Below are 23,741 nucleotides of genomic sequence, written 5' to 3'. Positions count from 1 at the left end.
GCAGAGGTTGCATTTAGATCATACAGACTCCTGACTTGGTTTCTTTCAGGATGCTGGGTATCCACCATTGCGAAATCTTGTGAAAATAACTCATCACTCTACAGTCATTCTTATTTAACAAAGACACACATTATTTTGTTGTACCTACCTAAGCATCTCAGGCATGAATAGGCTTGTAATTGTGACTGTTAGAAGTGACTTTCTACAAAAAGAAAAAAGAACTTTTGTGTAGGAAAGAGATAAATAGACTTTTTTTTTTTTAAAAAAAATTACATATACTTTACCTGGCATCTATCTGACACACAGTAAGCAAGTGATCCTTAGTTGATCTCCTTTTCGGAAGAGACACTGGAGTGACCATCCTGGGAATGGAAGTGTTTTTTCTAGCAGTACTGGAAATTTAATAGACTCCTCTTCTGCCTGGTTCTGTCTTTTTCTGGTGGCAAAAAGATTTATCTCTAGCATTAGAACGAGAGATGTACAGTCTTTGAGAAAATCAGCCTTTGTCCTTTAAAAGGGGTCTTTAACAGCTTGCATTAATGAGTTTAATTTGATCTATAAATGACAGATAACTTAATCATAAAACATTTTCTTCAAAGAGAGAGATAAGGTAATATTTACATAAATGAGATTCCGTCCAGGTTTTAGTAAGAGCAACGATTTCAGAGTGTTCCAAGTTATGCGATGTGGCCTACATTCTTGGGAAAGCAATTTATTTATTTTTTTGTTTTAGAAGGGCTCTTTTTTATCTATAACAAACTTTTTCACTAAGAGTTTTGCAAACTCTGTGTGTATATTGTTCCTTTATAACCTGGGTAGCAGGTATGTTACCCCTTCACTTTGCTTCTACTACAGGAGTTGTAATCCCTTCAATGGGGAGTAATTACTAACTTTCCACACCGCTGATATCTCTACCCATGTTCTCCCTCAAATAAAGAATAGAGAATATACGGAGGTGCTGGGGAGGAGAACTTGCAATACACTGGAGGCGATCACAGTGGTAGTGCTGCCTAATACAGGTTAAGTGAGCACTCTTGACCCCTAAAAGTGCAGGTTTTATGACACTTGTTGAGTTTTTGGAATCCTAGCTGTAGTCAGACAAACTTGCTGTTCAAAGTGCTGCTGTTGTCTTCCCACCAGGGCGGGAAACGCTTAGGTATGCTGATCCAAAACGCCTTTGAAGTCAACGGCTTTTCGATAAAGAGGAACTAACATGAACGTTAATGTAGGATGAAGGTGAGAATGATTAAAGGGGCGATAGCAAACAAGGGAAAGACCCCGTGCGAGCTTCCTTCAGGGACTGCTCTCAATTGCATTAGGTTTGAGGGACTTCTACATCAAATCATGTATTTTGCAAAGGTTTCTAAGGTGAAACCTTCCAGGTTCTAGGTGTGTGTATAATTTTGTATGTGGGGGTCATCTGGCCTCTTTTGATTGAAATACTTAAATAAGTTGAATTTGAAGCCACCTTTGTAAGATCAAGTCAGAATTTTTTCCTCTGTCAGTAATTTAGAAAATAACGTGAAAAGCTCAAGTGACAGCAGTCAACAGTTGTAAAGTACCCGAGCCCCTGAGGTAAGGTGAAACCTTTGCTCGACCTCAGTGAGAAAATTGTTGCTGAGTTTATCATGACTGCAAATTTACCCTGCCTGTAACAGCACACTTAAAAAGTTATTTAAGCCATCATCTGCTGCTTTTAGGAGCTGTTTCTCCTGCTTTTTTTTCTGCAGCTCAAGTGTTTATTGTGCATCCTCAGGAGCCTGCTCAGGGCTTCTCAGCAGCGCAGCCAGAAACAAACATTTCTGTCCCAGCCGCGAGACGCCAGCGTGCTTCTATTGCTGCAGCAGGAGGGGACGCCCACCCCTGCCACAGGGAAGAGCGCGGGAGGCAGAGCTGTTGGGGACTGACAGGCATGTGGTTCCCACTGCTCAGGGGCCTGGTGACTTCTCAGAATGCCTCGAAGGCACTGCCCTCCCCTGCCTCGGCAGCACAGCAGTAGGGAGCTTTGCTTTCCAGGGCATGACTCTCCATTGCTCTCCCCGCTGGTTCCCAGCCTCAGGCAGCTCTGCCTCCTCCTGGTGCTGGCTTTAGCATCCAAACCTAAATTACTCGTACCTGTCTGAAGGGTAGGAGGTACCATCACTTGGTCTCTCTGTGTGGTTTTAAAACCTGGGGCTGTTTTATATTCAGAATCTTGCAGCAGCCACAAAGATGATGGCAAGGAGGAGATTGCATTTCTGTTTTCAAGCATATTCTTTTTTCTTGAGTGGCGGACTCTGAGCAAGTAGTGCTGATTCTCCTGCTGGCCCTGGGAAGGAGTGGAAATTGCATTGGTAGATATTATGTGGTGCTACGACAAAACCGGTAAAAATGTGAAGAATACAAGAATTTTCCAAAGTGGCATCTCAGCCTCAGGGGATCCAGCAAAGAGCTTTTGGTGTTGGTGGAACATGACATCTTCTGGGAATTAGTCTACCACAGATTGGACGCCCAAACGGGCTTAGGATGCTCATAATTACTGGGAACTTTGGGGTATTTAAGTCCAAATTGTACTAAGATGATGCTGACAAATTTATGTTGTAAGGTAAAATGTGGTGCAAAAAGTTGGCCTATGGGATTACAACGCCCTGCTTGATTGTATGCCACAATACCATCTTATTCAGCAGAGATCCACAACGAGGATATAATGATAACTTTAAGTAAGCTGATGATTTATCTCCTCAAAAACGCATGGTTGTTGTAAAACTGCCTATCAGATATTTTCAGAGTACTATCCTTCACAAGCCCTTATTTAACGCAGTTATATTTGCATGCATACCCTCTCTTCACATTTGCCATTTGTCACTGAGATAGCAAATTACATTCATCAGAATCCATTCATTCCCCCGGTTTCGCTGAATACAGGATTATCTTGGCTGTGTCAGCTGCCCTATGACTGGTAACTGTGAAAAATGGAGGTCGCCTTCAGATATTCCAAACATGTATCTTCAAAGGACAGTAGGTATTAAGCTGGAAAAGATTAATGGGCTTTATGTCATCGTGTTTGTGTGGCATAAAAGTGAATTGTGCAGATTGATGGATATCTTGGTAAAAACAAATGCATTTTTAAACTACTCTCTTGCCCCTTTCCTGACAAGTTGTAGTGACCATCAAAAGAAATACACTGAGACGTTGCCTTAAATCCTAGGCTGATTTTACAGTTTTTTTCACCTTTAGGAAACTGAAAAACTTTCTGTTGTTGAGCAAAAAAACCACATGTGGACTATTAACTACTGGTTATTTTAGAGTCTGTGTTTATATTAGCGCTACAGGATTATCATGTCTTATTTGTCATATAATCATGCAATATATAAGTAACTAGGACATGTACGGTTTTGTTGCTGAGGATTTGTAAATTCCTCAGAAAATGTTGTCATAATTTCCTATTTTAGATCCAAATCGGTTCTTTGGGACAGCCACTCTGCTTGTCTGGCAGGTGCTTTGTTCATACGAAAAAGTAACAGCTCAGCACAAAGAGGCACCGGGTCCAAAAGGGAAAGCTCTACCTGTCCTTGAATAATACACTGCCTTAAAAAGGTATTGAAAGCAGAGAGTGGATTCTCCCAAGGAGAGTAAGTAACCTTTAAAAAACAACCAGTGTATTAGGGAAAAAGAGTTATCATTATCGATTCTCACAGTACATGGGTACATTGAAAGGGTATGCCAGGGAAAACTGGTGGTGTGCAGTGAAGCTTGTGACCATTGATAGGATTTATTTTTTTTTCTGTAGCATCTTTGCTTGAGAGAGAACAGGAAAAAAAAATCCCAGGGTCCTGGTCTAGTTCTGCTACTCTTGTTCTGCTGCTCTTGTTCCCTGTGACCTTGGGCACATCAAATCTCCACCTGGAGGCAGAGATCTATGAGAACTACCACAGAACTGTAATGCTTACTTGCCTTTGAGATCTGTGGGTAAAAGTGCTTCTCCACTGGAAAGTATTATGGTTTCTAATGTGTTTCAGTAGTATGGAGATAGGCTTATGCCACAGTGATAACTGCAGTGGTGTGTCTGGCAGCCATGTGGCACAGGGAGGAATTTGCCCTCATCTGTAGAATACAAGCAGAGCTGTCAGAACAGGCACGATAGACAGGGAGAGGCGTTCTGACCGTGTTTTAAATTTATCTTGAGTTTCATTGCTAAGTGTGTTGCTACTGCATTTTGTTTTAGAGGCAGGGATTGCTGCAAAGCCTTAGTTACCATTCCTTTGGGATGTTGTTTGTGTTAATATTTTAAACTTGTAATAAATTGCTGATGGGTTTTTTTGTTTTTTGGGGGTTTGGTTCGGTTTTGTTTTTTAAATTGCCTTTGGACTTTTAATTATCTTTCACTCCAAGCAAAGTATGCTTTCCGTTATAAAGTAGGATATTAAAGCACTAATAATAACTTTCTGTTTTTGAACTTCAGTAGGACCACATAGAAAGCATTCCACTGTATTTGTGATAAGCATAAATCATTTTATAATTCATGTGTTTTGTATTATTTTTCCTTTCAATGACTGCCTAAGTAATATACTGGTGTAAGTAAGAGTTGCTTCCTCACAGCTAGTCCTCAACGGGTATTTGCTCTTGATGTGATATCATAATGCTCCATTAATACCATTACTTGCAGGAGGCTTACAGTAATGTGGATTTTTATTTAGATTTTTACTTCGGATTCAAAGAATCTCAAAACTCAAGTCCATAAAAACCCAAGAGCTTTGTCCTGAGAGAGACTATGTCTTTCTCCTTCCACTAGCGGGACCAAAAGATGATCTAGAGATTGCCTGTTGGCCTGAAGCTGGGCTCATTGGGGTGCCTGCAAGTTCAACTAAACGGGGGTGTGTTTTAGCTCAGGTCTGCAGTAGACTTGAAGCTGGGCCAGGTGTAAAGATCTTAAGGCTAGGTGAATTGCTTTGTGAACATCATCACGCAGTTCGTTGATTGTCAAATTCACCGTATCACCAGTCTGACACCTCTGCCCCGCTTAAATCTTGTTATGAGGATGGAAGCAGCACCAAAGCTTTGCACTTGCCATAAATATTCGACTGAAGTTCTTTTTGAGAGTAATTCTGCAATTATAGACCATGATGTCATGCTGAAAGGAGCAGACAGTCAGCTAGGCTCTATGCTTTAATGGTTTCTGTGAAATTAGTAATAATATTAGGAGGCTGAATTTTAATTTACAGTGCTATGAAATGAGTAGTTTTTATAGGGCCTGGGGCATTCACCTTTGGAAGGAGTGTGTGAAAACTTCTGGCCTCAACCACGGCTCATTTCCAAGTGGGATGCAGTCCTCTTTGCTCTTTCTTTTCGGTCAGGCAGACTGCTATCTGGACAGCTGGCCAGATGTGCATGGTGCTCAGGAAAGGCAGCGCCTCTGGCGAAGTGGATCACAGCTGCTGCGAGGGATATGGCAGATGCCTGTGTTATTTTACAAAGCTGGTATTTCCATCTGTTAGTTGGTTGCAACAGGATTACCAGAGGATCAGGCTGGGCAGAGGGTAGGCTGAAGGGGCGACTGTGAGCATCAAGAGCATCATTTACCGGTACTTTAAGGGGGCAGAAACAGATGTCGGTCTCTTTGAAGCGTACCTCTGCATGTTGTCAATTCAATGTGTCGGCTCGGTTCCGGACAGGGAGGAACTCTGTCAGAAAACCAGAAAAGAGAGAGTTGGAAAGTGAGGTCCTTGAAGACAAGCAAGAGAGAGAGATGTGGCCACAGAAATAGAAGAAATTCTACACAGTGTGCAGAGACCAGCTAGGACACTCGAAGCCTGCTTCTGTGGTGCATCAAAATCTTTTCCTCCTTCCTCTTTGCTTCCCACAATTGAGATTTCAGTTCCTCAAGAGCATACCTTGGAAACCTGACTTAGGTAGCTTTGTTTCCACTGGTCTCTATAAGGGAAGTCTTGTCGGGCAGTGAAAGCCAACGGGGCTGTCCAAGCAACCGTGGTCTGAACAGAGGGAAAACGCGAGAATGCGGCATGGTTGAAGGTTCAGGGCTTCTTCCTTACGGGCACTGTAGTCAAGGGGTCTTAATGGGTACAAGCAGCTCTGAACTGTGACTGTTAAGGGTATGTTTGAGAAAGTATCTGAAGATTTAGGGTAATGAAATTTGAATATCAGAAGAACTTTAGTTCTGAAGGAGGCAAATATTATTTCTGGCGTTACGGAGTATAGGCACCTATCCAAGCACGCTGAAGTCAATAAAAAGCCTCCGTTTGGCTTCACTGAGTTTTGAATTAAGTCCACAGAATGTTTGATAAACTAAAAATGTTACAGCAAGCTTCTGGTGTTCGCCATTGCCTTATGACAATAGGTCCTGGTGGAATCGGGCAGGGGCGTTTCACAAAAGGGGTTTGCTACATGTACAAAGAGCAGAAAGCTGCTTCATTCTCTTTGTTGTTTGTTACCATTAATTTCATTTGGGATTGGGAAACATTTTTTACAAGTTAGCGTTGTTTTTCTATTGTGTATTTTCTGGTAAGATTTAAATTATGATGAAACTTGTTGTCACGTATAATAAAAAGCAGTCACTGCCTGCTGGGTAAATGTCTTGGTACGGGGGATACACATGAAATACTTGGGAGTGCTGAAATGCAGTTGGGTTTATTTTCATTGCGAGTTGTTATTTTGTTAGGACACAAGGTGGCAATGACGTGGAAACACTCCTTAGATAAAATAGTCTAGAATATCTTTTGATCAGTTTTCTGCTTCAAATCTGCACTTGATATATGTAGCTTGGCACCTGGGTATACATACAGCTATACGTATGACAACATTTGGCATGTCCTGTGGATTGTGCTTGGCAATACCTCTTTGTAGCAATGCAGAGGTGGACAACTAAGTATTCCTGTCCCCTAAACAGATAAGGAAATTAAGTCAGAGGAATCGGACGACCTGCCAGAGGCCACAGCAAAAGAGCTGAGATAAAAACAGAGACATTTTCAATCCTAAAATGTATATAGGTACAGCTGTAGGGTATAAACTCCTCCTGTATCAGTGGCTGCACGTGCAGATGTGCGCATACACACGCAGCGTCTTCCCCACGCTGCAGTAGAGGGAAGGGTCCGTTAGGGAACTTGGTGTGTACTTTTAGCTTGCTGGAAAGGCAGGGCTTTTTTCCTTCTCAAAGAATCCATAAAAAAGGGTGTCAAGTTGCCAGAAAGCATCAGCAGACTCTTGTTTTATTGTGGCTTTGAATGTGGCGAGGCTTGTGGTCATTTCGCCAAGTGATGCATATCCATCTTCTTGCTCCATCTGCCTTCTGTGGGCAGAGCTGTCTCTGGTCGGCGGTGGCTGCGTGTCAGTGGAGCTCGGCTGCCGCGGAGGGGTGCAGCTCCCAGCTCTGCCGTGTGGTTTGTGGGACCCTCGGCAGCTTTTCATCGTTCCTGCGCTGCGGTGACAGTGCAGTCCCTGAGCATCCACCCGCCCGCCCCAGCCTCCTGTGGAGCTCTTCTAGACCATTAGTGGTCTATGAGTGAACTAACCCAAGGTGCATTAACCCACCAATAAACTTAAAACTCGCTAGATGGAAAGTGCTCTCAAATTCACTGGGGAAAAAACAAACAAACAAAACCCCACTGAACAAAAAATAGGAGGAAATATTTTTGCTAGCTTCTTTGTATTGAAAGATCAACGCTGCTGCTATTAAGACTAGCAGTGCTTTTATACCCATTGGAGGGGTTTTCAGTTCATGAGATTTGACTGTATCCTTCTAAAATCCTGGCGTTAATGACTGACGCTGGGTCCATTCCACTGCAAAAGAGCTTGAGCCTTGTGAGCCAGGCAGAGCCCCAGAAGTTTGCTGATCCTTATCAGGTGCAGATAACAAAACCGCTGGGAAGGTATCCCCTTCAAAATTAAATGGAACCTGGCAAGGAGAGCAGGGCCCAAGAAAAATATGTGTGTATATGTATTTAAAAATCAATGTACTCACAGCCTTGAGCTGTGAAGCTGCCTACTAAGTGAACAGCTCATGCAATTTAACTCCCTTCTTCCTGTGTTGCGGCACTCTTAATTTTGGGGTTCTTTGATCCACCTATTCATAGCTGTGAAGCGAGCAGAATTTAATCAGGCTCTGACAGGGGATGGTTGATTTTAATACCGGCCTCCAAAAAAGAGCTGTCAATCAAGGATGAGCTTTAATACCTTCAGCTTGCAACTCCTTTAAACTTCTGCTGCAGTTGAGTGGTGCTTGGTCAGCTGTGGAGGAGCCAGGCACCTACAAAAGGCGCCGGGGGCTCCTCGGGCACGCTCAGGGGGAGTGCCTGGGGGCTGCTCCCTGCCCTCTGTAAAGGGGCGGCATGAAACGTCTAATCAAGTTGGCATTTCCTAGCCACATGAGAGGAGAGATTTCCTCTTTGAATAAGGAGCGGCTTTCATAACTGTGCATCCCAAAAGGCCTGCTGAGCTTTTGTGAGCCAGCAGGCAAGGCAGGTTTGGAGTCACTTGGATTAAACCTTTCCGTATTGTAGCTGGAACGGAAACAGTGAGGACAAGGGTTACTTTCCATACCTAATTTCGAGTTATTTTAGCTGGGGATGTTAGATAAAATAGTCAATGACTGGCAGGGTGGTAGAATATGGTTTAATTTGAGATTTACTATCTGCCAACACATGTCATTCAATCAGATAAACACAGGATTTCAGCTGTCATCACAATATCTTATGCATACTTAAAAATAGAGCACTTTTTTGCACACCAAGAAGTTGAACACTTTTATATATAGGAAGTATACAGTCAGGAGGCTAGAAATTTTGAAATAGTCTGCCGTTTCTAGAGAGATTCCCTATCTTTAAATTAAGGAATTATATTAGAAGTAGTAGAAATTCTCAGGATTGCAGAAGTTTTATCATCGTCAACTGCACAGAATAAATAAAAGCAAAGGGAACACCTTGAGAAGTTGAACTCTGTAAAAAGAGGGAAATATCTGTAGTATTTGCAGCAGAGGATATGAGACTATATAAAGAGCAAGATGACTCAGAACTTCTCTGCGTGGGAATGTCATCCCTCCTCTGGTTTATAAGTTTCCATCCTTGCTCTTTTCTCTGTCCTGGTTCACATATTGGGCCTATCACTGGAATGCGGGAATATCTGCTTCGCTCGGGAGGCGGAGATAGAAGATGACAATCTAGCATCACCCCAGAACTATCCTAAACGAATTTTCACAGTAAATGGAATTTAAGCATTCACTGTCTAAAGCTTCCCTCCTGAAAACACACAACTTTACTAAGGCTGAAACTCTTGTACGGGTAAAATGTGGCACCACTTGCTGCCGGTGTTTTACATTATAAATCTGTGAGTACAGAGATGAGTATGGCTTTTTGGCTTGAGCACTTAACCAGTATTCTTTATTATATCCCTTGTGAAGAGTAGCTGATGATACAGTCCAGCATATTTTTAAGGTCTAGCCTGGTTTGTTTACGAGGGATGCACAGAACAGCTTGTTTCTGTGAACGTCATATGAGCAGACAGCAACAGGCAGTTTTCTTGCTCACAAATCTGCCGATATGCTTCCTCGGCAAGCAGTGTCCACCCAAGCTCTGCCCCGCTGCTTTCTCTCCTGCTCACAAGCCTCTTTATTCCTTAATGCCCACATGACCTGTACCTTCAGTCTCATATTTCCTATCTAGTTTGCTCTTTCAGGTTTTGTAGTCAGCTGTGATTCTGAGATGTCCTTGTTAGCAACTACTAGCATTTTTCCGTCATAACTGATCATTGCCTGCTCTCGTTCCCTTCTGTATTCTACCAGGCTGCTCCAAAATGAGCTCTAAAACCAAGTCCTGAGCTGCTCAGCGTAATGCTATCTTTGAAGCCAAGACCTGTACTTTGCTTCGAAGAGCAGCTCTAGCAAAAGGACAGCATTTTCTACCGAAGATAAAGAGAAGAAGGCATTTTTTTTTTTGAGAGCGTTCCTCCCACCGGTTTCCCTGCGGGGGGGGAGGCTGGTGCTGTTTCTAGCATGTGCAAAGGCACTCGTGAGGAGCTCTGCTACGACAGATCGGCTTATTGCCCGTGGAGACACGAGGACAGCATAATGCCAGCCAAGATACTGAATTTCCTATTGCTTGGGCTTCATCCCTTTCTGGTTAAGCTCTCATGCACTTCAGAGAAAAACTTGATTATGGGGTTGCGGGTCCCTCAGCTCAGCCGTGGGAGAGTCTTTTTGACTTCCACAGCTCCCTCCTGGAGCTGGGTTTTGGCTGCAGAGGCAATTTGTGCTGGGCTCTGTAAACAGATAAAACAAAGAAATAGCAAGGCTAGAGTAAAGTCCAGTGTGGGTGTTTTTCAATCTTAAAGGCTTTGGAATTCTGTTTCTTTTTTATTTTGTTTGGCTTTTTTTTGGTCTCTTTTAGAAAAGCCTTTCACATACAATGATCTCCCAAACAATTTATTTGAAAACATTGGTGGGTGGCGCATACATTATGGGTTGTGGTTTCATTGGTATGCTCAGCCTCACTAAGTAGATGGCATATTAAATGTTTTATTTACCCCGTGTGCTACCTGTCATCTAATCAGCTTTTGTTTTTGCTGCATTCTGCTTGTATTATAGCAAGAGTAAGTGGTTTCATGTAAATTAAAACCGCATGAAACCTTTTAAAGCCATTTTAAAATACTAAATGGTTTTGCAAATAGGTTTGTCGGACAAAGATTGGAAAAAGAGCTCTTTGCTTACCCATTTACTCTTTTGTATGCTTATTAGAAGCCCCCCATGTGACTCTTCCATCAAACATTGCATCCCGGTACTCATCTAGAATGCCAAAAGTCATTTATACTATGCTCAAGAGTGGTTTGCATAAACAGGAGGCAGTTAACAAAGAATACAGTTGTGAGCTGTGATTGCAAATGTTATTTTATAAATTACAACACAGATGCACAATAAAGTCAAAACATGCATCCCTATGATGTTTTCTTGCTTGCCTGGAGCATAAAAGCATGTTGGCTTAAAAGTGTCTTTGCTTTTATTAGCTATTATTGCCAATGTTTATGGTTGCGATCATTTCACTGTGAATAATTTTGTTTCTTACAGGTGGATCGTATCATCTTCTGCGTCTTTTTGGAGGTTGACTACAAAATTTTCAAGAAGAAAATGGGCGAGTTTTTCCCTCTAGGTAGGTATAGTAATTGAGTGCCATCTGACTTCAAAAAATGATGCAGCAAAAAGACAACAGTTGGCATCCTTTCTTCTTTCCCTGCCTAAGCCAAATATTAAAATGTGAACTTTCTTTAAAGATCAGCTGCACATAGAGGCTCTGATCCTGGACAAATGCAGACATTTAAAATTTGTGAACCGGTAAAACTACTTGTGATACTGCTTTTTCAAAATCAAGGCCTGCTTTTGTATGCTCAGTACAGCTAGTTTCGTCATTCTCTGCTCTATCCGTATCTCCTCCTGAAACCTGGTGCATGGCACCGGCTGTCTTGACTCCGAGAAGAAAATGATTTGCACTAATGTATATAGCTCCTAGTGTATATTGCTTTTCCATGCACTTTGTACATGCTTTGCTCTTTCATTAATGATGCTGGTAGGGTTTCTCTGGGTCTGAAAAGATACCGCAGGGGTTAGAGCCCAACTGCGTCTGAACGAGAACTTTAAACTTGAGCTGTCCCTGTGCAAGAATGAATGGGAGAAAGATGGCTCTCGCCGGAGCACTTGGGAAATGTTAGCCATTCATCTTACATTTCACACGGGAGGTTACTTTCTAGAATTTAAGAAAACCTGGTGGATAGTAAATTTGTTAATCCCGCTTCCCTCTCCATATGCCTGTGATTTATTTTTGTGGTATATCATTAGAAATCTATGTTCCATTTTTTTAATCAACCCTAACCTTCTCCCATTTTATTTTGTTTTCTATGACATCAGTCCTACTATATGTGACAAGATCCAGATTTTAGTATTTTGTTTTATCACCCATTTCAGAAGCGGCAGTCACTTAAATAATCCCCACGCTGTCTGTCTGTCTGGTGGAAAGGGCCTTTGAGTAAAAGGAAGCAGAGCTTTGGTGTGTTGTGTGCCTCCATTAATTCTACAGGACTGTGTTGTCGCAGTGTTTTTTTCCTTTCGCTTTGGCTGTAGTATGGAAATTGTGGTGTTTCTGTCTCACCTCGCTAGAACAAAGCTTTTTGTGGACAACTTTGTAATCTCCAGTTTGCAATGATTGGCAGCTGAAACTTAAAGACCTATTGAATAATTCAGGTAGCATAGAATGGTCTCTAACTGCTTAATAATATTTTTGTCTGGAGCACATTGAACATGCGTTTCAAAGACGGCATTCATGTCTAATCCATTCATGGTACGATTTTATTTTTTTTGGCAGTGTACCCCAACATACAGGATAAAGTGGCAGTACCCTGCCTACTGTTGCTGGCTCTGTCCCTGCCCTTCAGATTGAGCGAGAGTAGACTACAGTGTCAATTTGTCAACAAATTAGAGTATTAATACTCACCTTCATCATTAAGGTCATGGATTAAAGCCTGGTATTGTTGTTACAAATGTAAAGCTCACTTGGGTTTGAAAGCCTGAGAGACAAGAAGATGCTTTCAGAGCTGAAGCATGGCAAGCCCAAAGGGGAGAAGAGAGGAAGATGGGAGATTTATTTCTTTTTTGGGGTTTTCAAAATCTGACCTTGTTGAACGCCTGTCTACAGAGAACCTGTGTGGTTGGGTGTCATGTTGTATAAAGACTTGTAATTGCATTACGCCACATTATATAGATGATCACTCATACCATAGTTTTAAAAGTATGTTTATTCTCATGCATGGAAAGTTTTTACAGTTTTTTTTGCTTGAACTAAAATTGGGAATTTGATACGTGACCATAGAGAGGTGGTCGTGGTGGGGACCCTCTAAGGTGCAGCAAAGGTTGATCCAATGCTTACGCGGCCAGCTGTCCAGAGAAAGGTGTTTTAGGTCTGAGCAGCCACAACATGGTATAGATTGCTAAAAGATCTTGGGACTCATTTTCATAGGCTCCCCGCTGCAATTTTCTCATAATTAATGATTCTGAATACCAGTTTTGCTATGCCTTAATGATGCTGGTTTCCAGAAGGACCTGAGCACCTACTGGCTGGTGAGCTGGAGCTTTAGAAGGAACCAGCTTAACATCTAAAACTTTATCCCTGACTCAGTGAAGGATTTCCTGAGGTTAGATCAGTAGTCAGTGATTCAGGAGATCTGATTTTAATGTATCACCGCAGATGTTTGGTATGCCCTTATAGGAGTAACTTAGATCTTCAACTTGTGAGGAGCCAGGAAAGATACATGCTACCCAAATGACTCTCCATTAGTGTCCCTGGAGAAATCATCAGTATCTGGGTCTCTCTCCTGGAGGAGTGCCTAACGATTAATGTACAGTCTTAGGCTTTCTTTGCCGTCTTGAATTGGTACTTTTCTGCAGGGTACTGCCGCTTCAACAGATGTCACCTGAAGTCAGCCCCATCCTAAATTGCCTATAGCCTGCTGGTGAGAACATCAGCTGAAGGTCTGGATGGTGATCACCAGATTACCATCATGTCTGCTGTTTGTTCCTTTTTTCTGGTCTCTTGTGAATTGCCATCTGCATTTAACGTAGCAGACTTTGATGAGTTATCAGCAGACGCTGCTACTGTAGGAATATTCCATCTCTGCAGGACTGGTTTCTTGCACAGAGGACTTAGTCAACATGGCTCTGTGTCAAGGAATTAGCAACTGTCTCTACCTTTGGCAATAAATTCCTGATATTTAGACTGTGGAAGGAATTGCCAAAACTCTGGTGGTTTGGTTTTGTTTTTAAGTTAATCTATTAATGTAGTGAAATGAAAGTCTTTAAGGATAGACTTGCTCTAAATTTGAATTGATAGGACACTATCTGAACACTCACAGGAGAGAATAACACTGAGATATTACTGTAAGCTTAGAGAAAAAACATCGAGACATTCTGAAAGTGTGTCTCACATTCAGAAACATTATGAAATATATCTACTTTAATAGAAGTGGACAAAAATACTTAGAAAGAAGAATATATTCATGAAGTTATATACATAAATAGTTATTACTTTAAGCCCGGTGCATTAATAAATCCAAAAAGACATCCAAGTGCTTGAGCTAGTCAAGTGATAATGAAATGAAGCTAGAGTTACACCTCAGTGCATTAGAGTGAGTGGAATATAGATACAGGGAAATGGTTCCATTAGTTGAACATATCATTAGGCCTATTTTGCAAGTGGAATGCCAAGGAAATTAGTCGAGTAATAGTACTGATATTAAGACAACTGCCAAGAGCCTTGTCATTTGCAAACTTTAAATATATAGGGCTAAGAGGCAGACTTCTAAGTAATTTCATATCTTAGGAGTGTAGCAAATCTGTTCAGTAACAGACCAGTTGTCACAGTCTCAGCATTTCTCATGTAATCTCAATAATCAGTAGCCTGTACAGAACCCGAGCCAAAGCCAGCGTGCTCCGAGGGGGAGCGCCACTTAGTCGTTAACTCAGACTTAGGATCTCATCCTAGCGGTTCTCCAGAAAAGCCCTGGTTTAGAAGGTAAAGTGTCCTGGTCCACGCAGAATTTTCTGTTGAACCTCTGGGGTTTTGCTGAGAAGTTTTTGTGTGTCCTGGTAGAAAAAGTGCAAAGGTGGAAGACTGTTTCTGTAGAACAACCAACCTTCTGTGCTTAAGATGGATCACTGTTTTAACCTATTAGGTGCAACAAACAGTGATGGGGTTTTTTTCTTTTTACCAGTTGAGTCCTGTCTCCTAGTGGAATGAGATAGCCCACCCATTCTCCCTTCAGCTGTGTTGTTAAATCTTCTCTGCTTAATCTGAGAGAATGTCTTGCCTACATATCTTTCAGGCAAATAAAATATCTTTGCCTGCAGTTCTGGCTCAGATGTGTAGTTTTTACGTCGCTGCATTCATTGCTACTAGTATTATGAGTGAGCTTTCCGGGAAAGGAGCTGATACTTGTACCATTTTTTCTCTTGGAATTCATTGTTTCTCCATTCTACATGGAGCCTAGATACTAGGCATTACTTTTATTCCTAAATATATGTATTTATAAGACTGACCAGGAAATGCTATAGAAACAGTCCCCCTTGAAAAGCTAGATTTACCAACATTTATCTTACAGTGATACGCACTTCTAGGATGCCATTCATAGGAGTAAAATTAAGAGTATGTGTAAACAGTTGCCAGCTGTAGGCAGAGGTACTTTTTATTTTCCCTCCTGTATACTGTGTATACCTAGCTATTTAATATGTCAGATAAATAATCTTGTAAGGACCTTTGGTAAATGCTTATTTTTCATGGTGGCTGTTGTATATTATGAAAGGTTTATCTTAAATTGTAATGCTGAAAGTATTTCTAAATCTACCACCTGTTATCAGTGGATTGGAGAGGGGAGTCATTTTTTCTGAAAATGTTCTTTAGACAAAAATAATGTTATAAAGGGTAGGGACTGTGAAGCTGCAGCATTCAAGGTTACATTACATTCTTAATACTTTAAACAGAGTAACAAAATTACTTCACTAAAGCATCACTAAAATTGTTAGAGAGGGGACAGGTTTGCACTTTTATTAGACCAATTGATAGATGGAAGATGCAAGCTTTTAGACTCCGTGTCCTTTCAGAGTTAATGAAAGGATGCTGAGCCTAAGAGCTTGTTCATTTTTTTTTTAAACCATATCAGTTGGTTTTAAGAAAAAGAGAGAGAAATTGCTTCATCTTGAAAAAACTTTCTCTCCCCTCTATTCCAGGTTATGACATTTAGTGCATTTTCTGCTTTTATCCTGGTCAACGAAAACACTGTCCCCCCTACCCAAAGCATATGGATAAGAGCTACTGTCTTATATTAATCCTCCTGTTACTTCAGGAGGATGCACAGCATCCTAGTTGTGCATAAATGTGCAAATATATTACAATTACGGAGGAAATTCATTGTTAGAGATCTACCAGGCTTGGAATCAAATTGGAAACTGTCTAAATGGCTGAATGAAGGGCTTTGTATTAACAAGGCAGATCCCTGCACTCATACGTGAGTGAACTCTTAAGCAGAGATTGTAATTTCTGTACTGGTATTGAGAAGCATCGCCCTCTCCACTTAATATGGCAGACTTCACTGGGGCTGAAGCGGTCCTCAGTGTAAGCAAAGGAATCATAAGTTAGCCCTTAGTAAGTAATCCTGTATCAAATGGGTAATTCATTTGATAAATTTAGCCTCTCTGTTTGCATTTGCAGTGTTCGTGAGCCGATTCGTTTCCTTAATTCATCACCTGAATGTATTCCACAAAATATTTTTCATGGGCTTTATTTTACTATGTGGACAGATGCCAAGCAGTTTACTGGAAGTACCCGATATCCTTTATCTGAGATTTCACCTGGGTAGTGATTTGCCTCGTAAGTCACGAGGCTCTGTTTTTTCTGACTGGTTCGGGCAGGCGTGCAAAGGCCACGGGGATTTGGAGCCCCCCAGAAATGGACGTTAGGGATTAAGATTTGGGTGAGTTTGAAATCCCTTTGGCCTTCTCCTCCTGATCAGTGAGGGCTATCCTGAAGGTTTTGGTTGCAGCTGCTTTTCCTGTCTCTGTGCAGAGTTTTCAGGTTGTCATGTTCACAGCTGATAACCACTGGTGCTTTCACAGGTTTAAACTAGAGGCAGTCAGATTGTCATCTCCCATTCTTCACCGCTTTCCCTCACAAAGCTTTTGAGGCACTGTGGATGGGCTGGGTCCCTGCCGATGACAGGGAGCCTAAATTTGTGCCCAGACACCTGCTGTGGGTACATGAACAAGTCTGGGGCTGAGCAGAAGCTGGGACAGAGCCGGAGTGACCGGCCACAGCAGCAGCCGATTGGGACGTGGTGTCACAGTCTTTGGCCTGTGCCCTGGCTGTGGGCAGGATCACCTGCAACCCAGGCCTGTTTGCTGGAAGGAGCGAAACGAGTCTCGCTTCCCTGATCCCACAGCTCTGATGGAGCTGCAATCCCTGCTGTTGTATTGGGGCACTCAGGGGACTCTCTGGTTTCTCTGGCTTGTGAAACTTTTGACTTGTCACTTGGAGATCCTGCTTGGCTTTTCAAATGGTGAATGTGCGATGAGGTGGTGCATGACCATGCATCCCTTGCCTTTCCAGGGCTATGTATCAAGGCATTGAGAGCCTAGCAGGGCACCACTCGTTATTTATGCATTCACAGCCATCTGGCCTGCTCTGGACTCCATGCCAGCATTTAATGTTCACCCCAGATTGGAAATCTAGGGGGGAGTCTTGTGTTCAGGCAGAGATGAGTGAGGATTTTGGTGGGTGGAAGGCAGCAGTGGTTTTGGAGAAGCTGTGGCACACTGACAATTTCACATGGGTGCGAAATGCTCTCTGCACCCCTTTGAGCTGTCTTTATGTTGGAGGATGTCATCCTCAGATGGCTTCTGCAAGACCCTTTGCTGAAGAACTTAATTCAGAACAGCTGGGGAGAAGCACAGCCCCGCTGTTTCCCATGATGGTTCCTTGTCCCTCAGTAGCGGAGGCTTTGAAGGAAGCGCTACCCATACGGGGGAGCTGGAGGAGCCTGCGCACCAGAATAGGATGCTGGCTTTGCTCTAGTTCTCTCTCACAGCACCTGCAGATCCTGATAAAGCACACTCCAACATAAATAGGGTGCTGTAAAAATTGTTCTCAATCCAAAAGTTTCATGTAGCCATAATGCTTAAAATATCTGTCCATTTCAAAATGTGTCTGAAACAACTTACCTCATAAAATCTCAAGCTAAGTAAAAGCTAAAGGTGTTCGTAAAACTGTGAAACTAAATTTTTCTATAGCTTTTTGTCTTCATTTGCCATGGCAATGACTGTGCTGGTCCTACCACTCATTGGGGTTGTCTCTCTTAGCCCCTTTTGCCAGTGCCTCAGTCCTCAGGATGGTCTGTAGTGCAGGAGGATGAACAAAAGGCAGCTCAGAAGCAGTGCTTGGGAGGCAGAGTATGTAATTGATGGCTCAGCTACTATTTTCAGCATAAGAGATATACAGAGCAAGAGAGGTTCCTAGCACCTTCTAACATGGCAGTGGGTTTCCAGTATCTAATGGAATGTTAATGCACAGTTTCCTGCTTCAGTTTGAATCACAATAAAACTTCCCGGTATGATCCCTTCTGAATTATTTCCTGGCTGACTGCTGACAGAATGCTGCTCTAGACTTTTTCTGTGTATTACAACTGTTGGTCGCCTCAAACCCGGGGCTTGGATCTTCTGGTTGTACATGGTTTGACAGAGGCTTGAGATACTGTCTGCTATATGGTCTGGAAAATTGTTTGCCTTCTCATTCCTGATAGCAGCAATGGCACTGCTTGGAGCAGGGTATGGACAGACGATGGGACCATAACCTACTTCAGTGCTGTTGTCAGGAGCTTTTGCTTTGCTAAGTGGAGCCTCCTCTTCTTTGCTCCAATAGCATCTTGTAGACATTTTCTTTGTATCCTTTTGTAAGACTGATGATGGAGCCTGCGATCAGTCCAGAAGTCAGGGGAAATGGCTGTTTCTATGTATTTGTCCACTCACTCCAAATCCCTGAGCTCCCCAGCTCCTGGGAGACACTTGGATAGACTGCGGTGAAAGAGCGAAGTGGCAGGCGATGAGGATGCCCTTGAAGGCACGGGGGTCATGCAGTTGCAAGGACCAGGCTGCTGCATGTGTTAACTGAGTGGGAGCGCACAGGGAAGGTGACGAGTGCGGAAATTAGAAAGGTGAATATGGAACGCAAGAAGTGCAAGGTGTCCCAGGAAATGATGGGTCAGGATGAAAAGAAGCAAAAGGAAGTAGTTTTTCATCTGACACATAGTTAGAGTATAAGAACGCTTGCTATGAAGTGCCACGGAGCCTCTAGGTCTTAAATATAGTTAAAACGAGGATTAGCTCAACCAACAAAGGACTGGTCCAACAGTGGCTATTAATCACCACGGTCTACATGTAACCTTAGGCTCAGGGAGAGGCTGGTAGGGGAGGGAAATGTATTGCTGTTCTGTTCTGCACTCAGTCCTTCACACACAGATGCCTGGCACCAGAAGGTGAACAAACAGAATCTTTTTCTGTATAATACCTTACGTGAATACATCTTTGATCAGGGATCTTTTCTTCTTGCCGTGTTGCATATTGTGGCATCCCATGTAAAGCATTCCCAATGCATTTTGTGTCACGCTCAAAAAGAACCTGTCCTCTCTGGTCACTGACACTGAATCACTTCACGTGCTGGAGGGCTTCTAGTTGCAAAGGATGCAGTTAAATTTGTGTTTGTCTCGTTTGACTCCCTCTGCTTTAGGTTACTGATGAGATTTTCTTAGAAGCTTGTATTTAGAAATGTGTTGCCACATGCAAAACGTACCATTTTGTGTGTGACTGCTGCATTAGCATACATGTGGGTGAGAAATCCACTTTAGCACTTGTGTAAACAAAACTCAGTTGTTTTCAGTATTTTAGGGCAGGGAGGAAATAAGGAAGTTTTGCAATAGGTTCTTTTTTAAAAAATGATGTATATTTTCCCAAGAAGTGCCTCATTCCTTTTGTGTAAGGTAGAAGCATCTGGGAAATAGAAATCCAAATCTGATCCTGGCTGTGAGCACCATTTCCTGCACTGGAACAATGTTGTCCAGTTCACTCGCAGTGGGAGCAGCAGCTACTGCGTAGCTTTATATGCAGCTAAGGCTCATATGAGTATATGTATTTTATAGCAGATCAAGTGATACGGTACATAAAAGAAGCCATCTATGTGGTGACAAAAAAAACAGTGCCTAACTTCTTAGGAGGTTGGTACTGAGGATTTTTATTTGATATGGCTTCAAAAGCTACGAACACATTTTACATTCAGTGAGACTCTGGTGTTGTGGGACTGGTGTAACTAAGCAACACGGGAAGAAAATCTGCACCAGTGCTGCAGTAAGGCCAGGATGTACAGAGTGTGTCAGTGGAAGTTTCTTTATAATCAGACTAAAAAATTTGATTAAACTTGCTTAGTGACAGGTGGAGGTTTATATAGTGCTTATTGCTCTGTATGCAGGATTGTATGATTAAAGGATACAAATGTTCAGAACCAAAAGAAGTCCTATTTCTTCTTTCAAAGCAGAAGAATGTGCTTTTTTGTTAAGGATCTTTTTGGTTTACCTTTTTCTTTTTTTCTTCTTCCTCTTATGAGCACTGAAGATGAGAGAAAGCTTTATGGAAAATACAATTTTTTTACAAGTAGATGTGAAAAGAGTCAGGCCTGGGTTTAGTTGATCTCATCTGGCAGAGATTTCCAAATCTGCTTTTCCTCAAAGAAAACGTTCCCTTTTTCTGTGCTATTGGTTAGTCTGTTGTATTGTCCCAGTGGAGAACTGAGTTGGAAGGATCATAACAACCCAAAATGGTCATGAGCTCCTAGGTTATTGTGAGCCTCATGCGTATGTTTGGGCTTCATCAAACCCTAGGGTGTTCTTCTGTGGTTTACTATGCTACAAAAATGTCAAGACTTTTAGGCTGAGATGGACGGAGAGCCTGTACTCTGTGGTGAAGCTCCTGTTGGGTAGCAGCAGGGGTCATAAGCAATCAAAAAGTGATTTTTAAATTACTAAGGATTGAAAATAGACATGAGACACATGATTAGAAAGCTTCCTAAGGAGGTTAAGGTGATTACATGGATAGGTGGGTGACGCTTTGGGACAAAGTTTCGGAAAGACAAGTGTGGTGGAGAGAAATACGGAGAGGGAGAACCCACGTGGTCTTTTGAGCTGCTGCTAACCTGATATTATCATGGTTTAGACAGTTTGCATCAAGCGGGTGCCATGGCCCACACTGCTGCCCACTCCAAGATTGGACACGAGAAGCTTTTCATTTGCGTAAGCAGAGACTGCCCCCAAATGGGATCCGTTTTCCACAATGTTGTGAGACTGTTGTGCCGCACATCCTCTGTTGTTGTAGTGGAAACTGTACAGGCAAATCATGAATTACCTGCTAGGCAAATGCTTGAGGGCAGGAACTTTTTCAGCTGTTTTTATAGAGCAAATAAGCTCAGCGGGATGGCTGCAGCTGTCAGTGCTAAAAGGTTTTAGGTGGTTTTTTTTTGTTTTGATTTTTTTTTTTATCATACCGCATCAGCAGTATGATCACCATCTTCAACCTCCTGTACAGCTCTGCCCATCTCATTGCTCTGTTTGCCAGTGTGTGGATATACAGGCTGCAGAGGGGAGTTTGGTCCGGCCCCACAGTGCGCTCCCAGCCCCTCCCGTGGTTATGTTCAGTACGTGGAGCCGCACTTGCAAGGAGGAGCAGACTGAGACACGTGGGTTGGCTGGAAATAAGGAAATATCTGAAAATCGGGAAACAGCAGAAAGTGCTGAGAAAAGGAACAAATCCTGAAGGATGAGACGAGGCAGCTGAGGAAAGGTTAGAGGAAGGCAGGGAGGAGCTAGAAGCACGCAGTGCTGTTGGGGGAGCGCGGCAGCCCAGGGTGCAGGCCCTGAATGCAGCCTCCTGCAGCGGGGAGCTGGCTCTTGTGTAAGAGCTCTTCAATGCATGCACAGTTAAAAATAAAAGGTGTTTGTATAGCGTTGACTCTCGGCGTGCTAACGTGAAGAAGAATGCAAATAGAAGTGTGAGCAACAAGGAGGAGGCGGTTTAATGGCTTTGGGGATTAGCAGCGGTATTTAGAGCCTTTCACCTCTCTGTTCCTAACATAAATCTTAACACAGATTGATGGTTTTAGCCATCTGGCTTGTGTTTGCTTGTATGCAACGACTGGCGAGACAGAGAAAGATCCTGACCAGCAAAGCAAAAGAAAAAAAAAAGTATATGACAGAAGAAGGCATCTTCTTCTCCAGTGTCAGTAAGAGCAGGTATGGTGCAATTATTCTGTTTCACAGAGCTCAGCAGGTAACAAGGGAGAGGGGAACGAAAGAGTAACAGGCATCACTTGGTACATGACTCTACCAGCAAGCCTGTGACTTATGTGTATGCTCTGAGCAACTTGCTCCCAAATGCAAAGGTCTGTGATCTTTAGAGATGTAGTTACCCCAGATAGCATGAGAGTTAGAGGAAGAGTTTCAATCATAGGTTGACTGTCAACTGTAAATTATTTTATACTTGACTGGAAACTGTTCTCCCATACATCACTCATCTAATACCTTAATTTTATATACTATAGCCCAATTTATAAGCTGGAAAATTTTGCGCTCTCAGCCATATGACACATTTTGGATTAGATAGCTTCCTTGTAACCTAAGCCTTCTAAATACTGATGTGAGTTCTCTTGGGGGTGGGCTGACCCTCGCAGGGGATCACTGTCAGTTTTCCTCTCACTCCAGGCTGCAAGGTCAGTCATTCCTTTTCCAGCAAGCTCATCTTGGTAGAGCTTCCAGAATCCAGGGCTTTAATGGGGAAGCAGCATGAAAGGTCGCTGTTCTGCTTCGCCGGACAAAAGAGTAACTAAGAGTGGGTACATGTGTGCACACACTATAGCATGTTTTCCTGGTCAATTATTTTTCAACAGCTCTTGAGTAGGGGTGAGGGTTACAGAGGACGTCACCTCTGGTCTTTCAAATGGGGGAGTTTGGGCGAGAAATATTGACGATATGTTGTTCAGGAAATGTTTATTGGTGTCAAAAATTCACCCTTGGGTGTTCTTCTGTGGTTTTACTCAATTTTGCTTTGGGATTGACTGTCTGTGGTGCATAGTTCAAACCAAAGCAAACCTCTAGAAGGCTTCCTCTAGATGGGGTAAAAAAATGTATAGGGACCACAAAAAAAACCCCAAAAAACTATTACAAATCTAATTTACAGCAATCTTGGCATTGATTTTGCTTTATGTTAGGCATGTAGAGCTTTAGTAAAAAATATTTTTACTTACTGGTTCTAAAGAAGCAAAAGCAATCAAGAAACTGCATGTAATATTATTCTTTTGGGGGGAAAGTGAATGAATTTCGGATATAGATTTCTAAAACACTGGTTTTTATCTCAAATAATTGGTTTTGGCACAAAGCTCTGGCAACTAAACGTGGTGTTTATCACTTCAGCCAGCCACACCAAGGTCAGTGAAAGAAACCGCTTTATATTTGACGGGGAAGCACTTCCACCTGATGCATTAATAGTGTGAGAGTAAGAATTATAGACACATGAAGTGACTGGGGGGGTTCTGTGTGCCAAAGTGAAACTCAGATTCAGATCTCGATTGGAGTAGAAGTTTCAAAGGCACCACAATGACCTAGAGATCACATCACCAAGCGGTTGGGAGCCCAACTCCCGTTTTCAGAAGTGACGTAAGGACTTCACTTCTTTTCAGTGAGGCTTAGGTTCCTTTTCCCAGAAAAAACAGCCTTTAATTCACAAGCAGTTCGCAAAAGCAGTCTTTGCCTCTTCATAATTATATTGCATAATGACTTCACTACTTTTTAATAACATCAGATTTCTTATCTGTGTCCATTATCACCAGCTTAGAAGCTATTCTGTTGCTTTGGGAATTTTGTATTCCAGGTCACTTACAGAACTCTAAGAGCTTCCGCAGAAGACCAGGTGATATATGTATGTTAAGATATTATATTCTGCTGATTTAGTGTCAAGTCTTAGATTAATTTGAAATTTTATCATGCTGGTTTCATTATAAACACTTCCATGGAAAGAACATGTTATTGGAAACTGAATAATTAATAATCTCTGTGTTAACCAAATGTGTTCTGAGAGGTTTGTTGAAAAATGTCAGGACTCCAGTTGAATATCCTGGCTCTGTTGAAGTCAATGA

General features: G+C 42.3%; 1 protein-coding gene across 4 annotated transcripts in view; it reads left to right on the top strand.

The window, feature by feature from the left end:
* MACROD2 (mono-ADP ribosylhydrolase 2) overlaps positions 1 to 23,741 on the top strand; it is an 884,404-nt gene that overhangs the window by 787,688 nt on the left and 72,975 nt on the right. For all 4 annotated transcript variants that reach the window (XM_059828569.1, XM_059828570.1, XM_059828568.1 and 1 more), the window contains exon 9: positions 11,048 to 11,129. In XM_059828569.1, the coding sequence (XP_059684552.1) occupies positions 11,048 to 11,129 (82 nt within the window). The remainder of the gene's footprint in view (positions 1 to 11,047; positions 11,130 to 23,741) is intronic.

The sequence above is a fragment of the Gavia stellata genome, chromosome 23 (assembly GCF_030936135.1).
Source record: "Gavia stellata isolate bGavSte3 chromosome 23, bGavSte3.hap2, whole genome shotgun sequence".
Lineage (NCBI taxonomy): Eukaryota > Metazoa > Chordata > Aves > Gaviiformes > Gaviidae > Gavia > Gavia stellata.
This window is presented reverse-complemented; position numbering and strand designations above follow the sequence as displayed.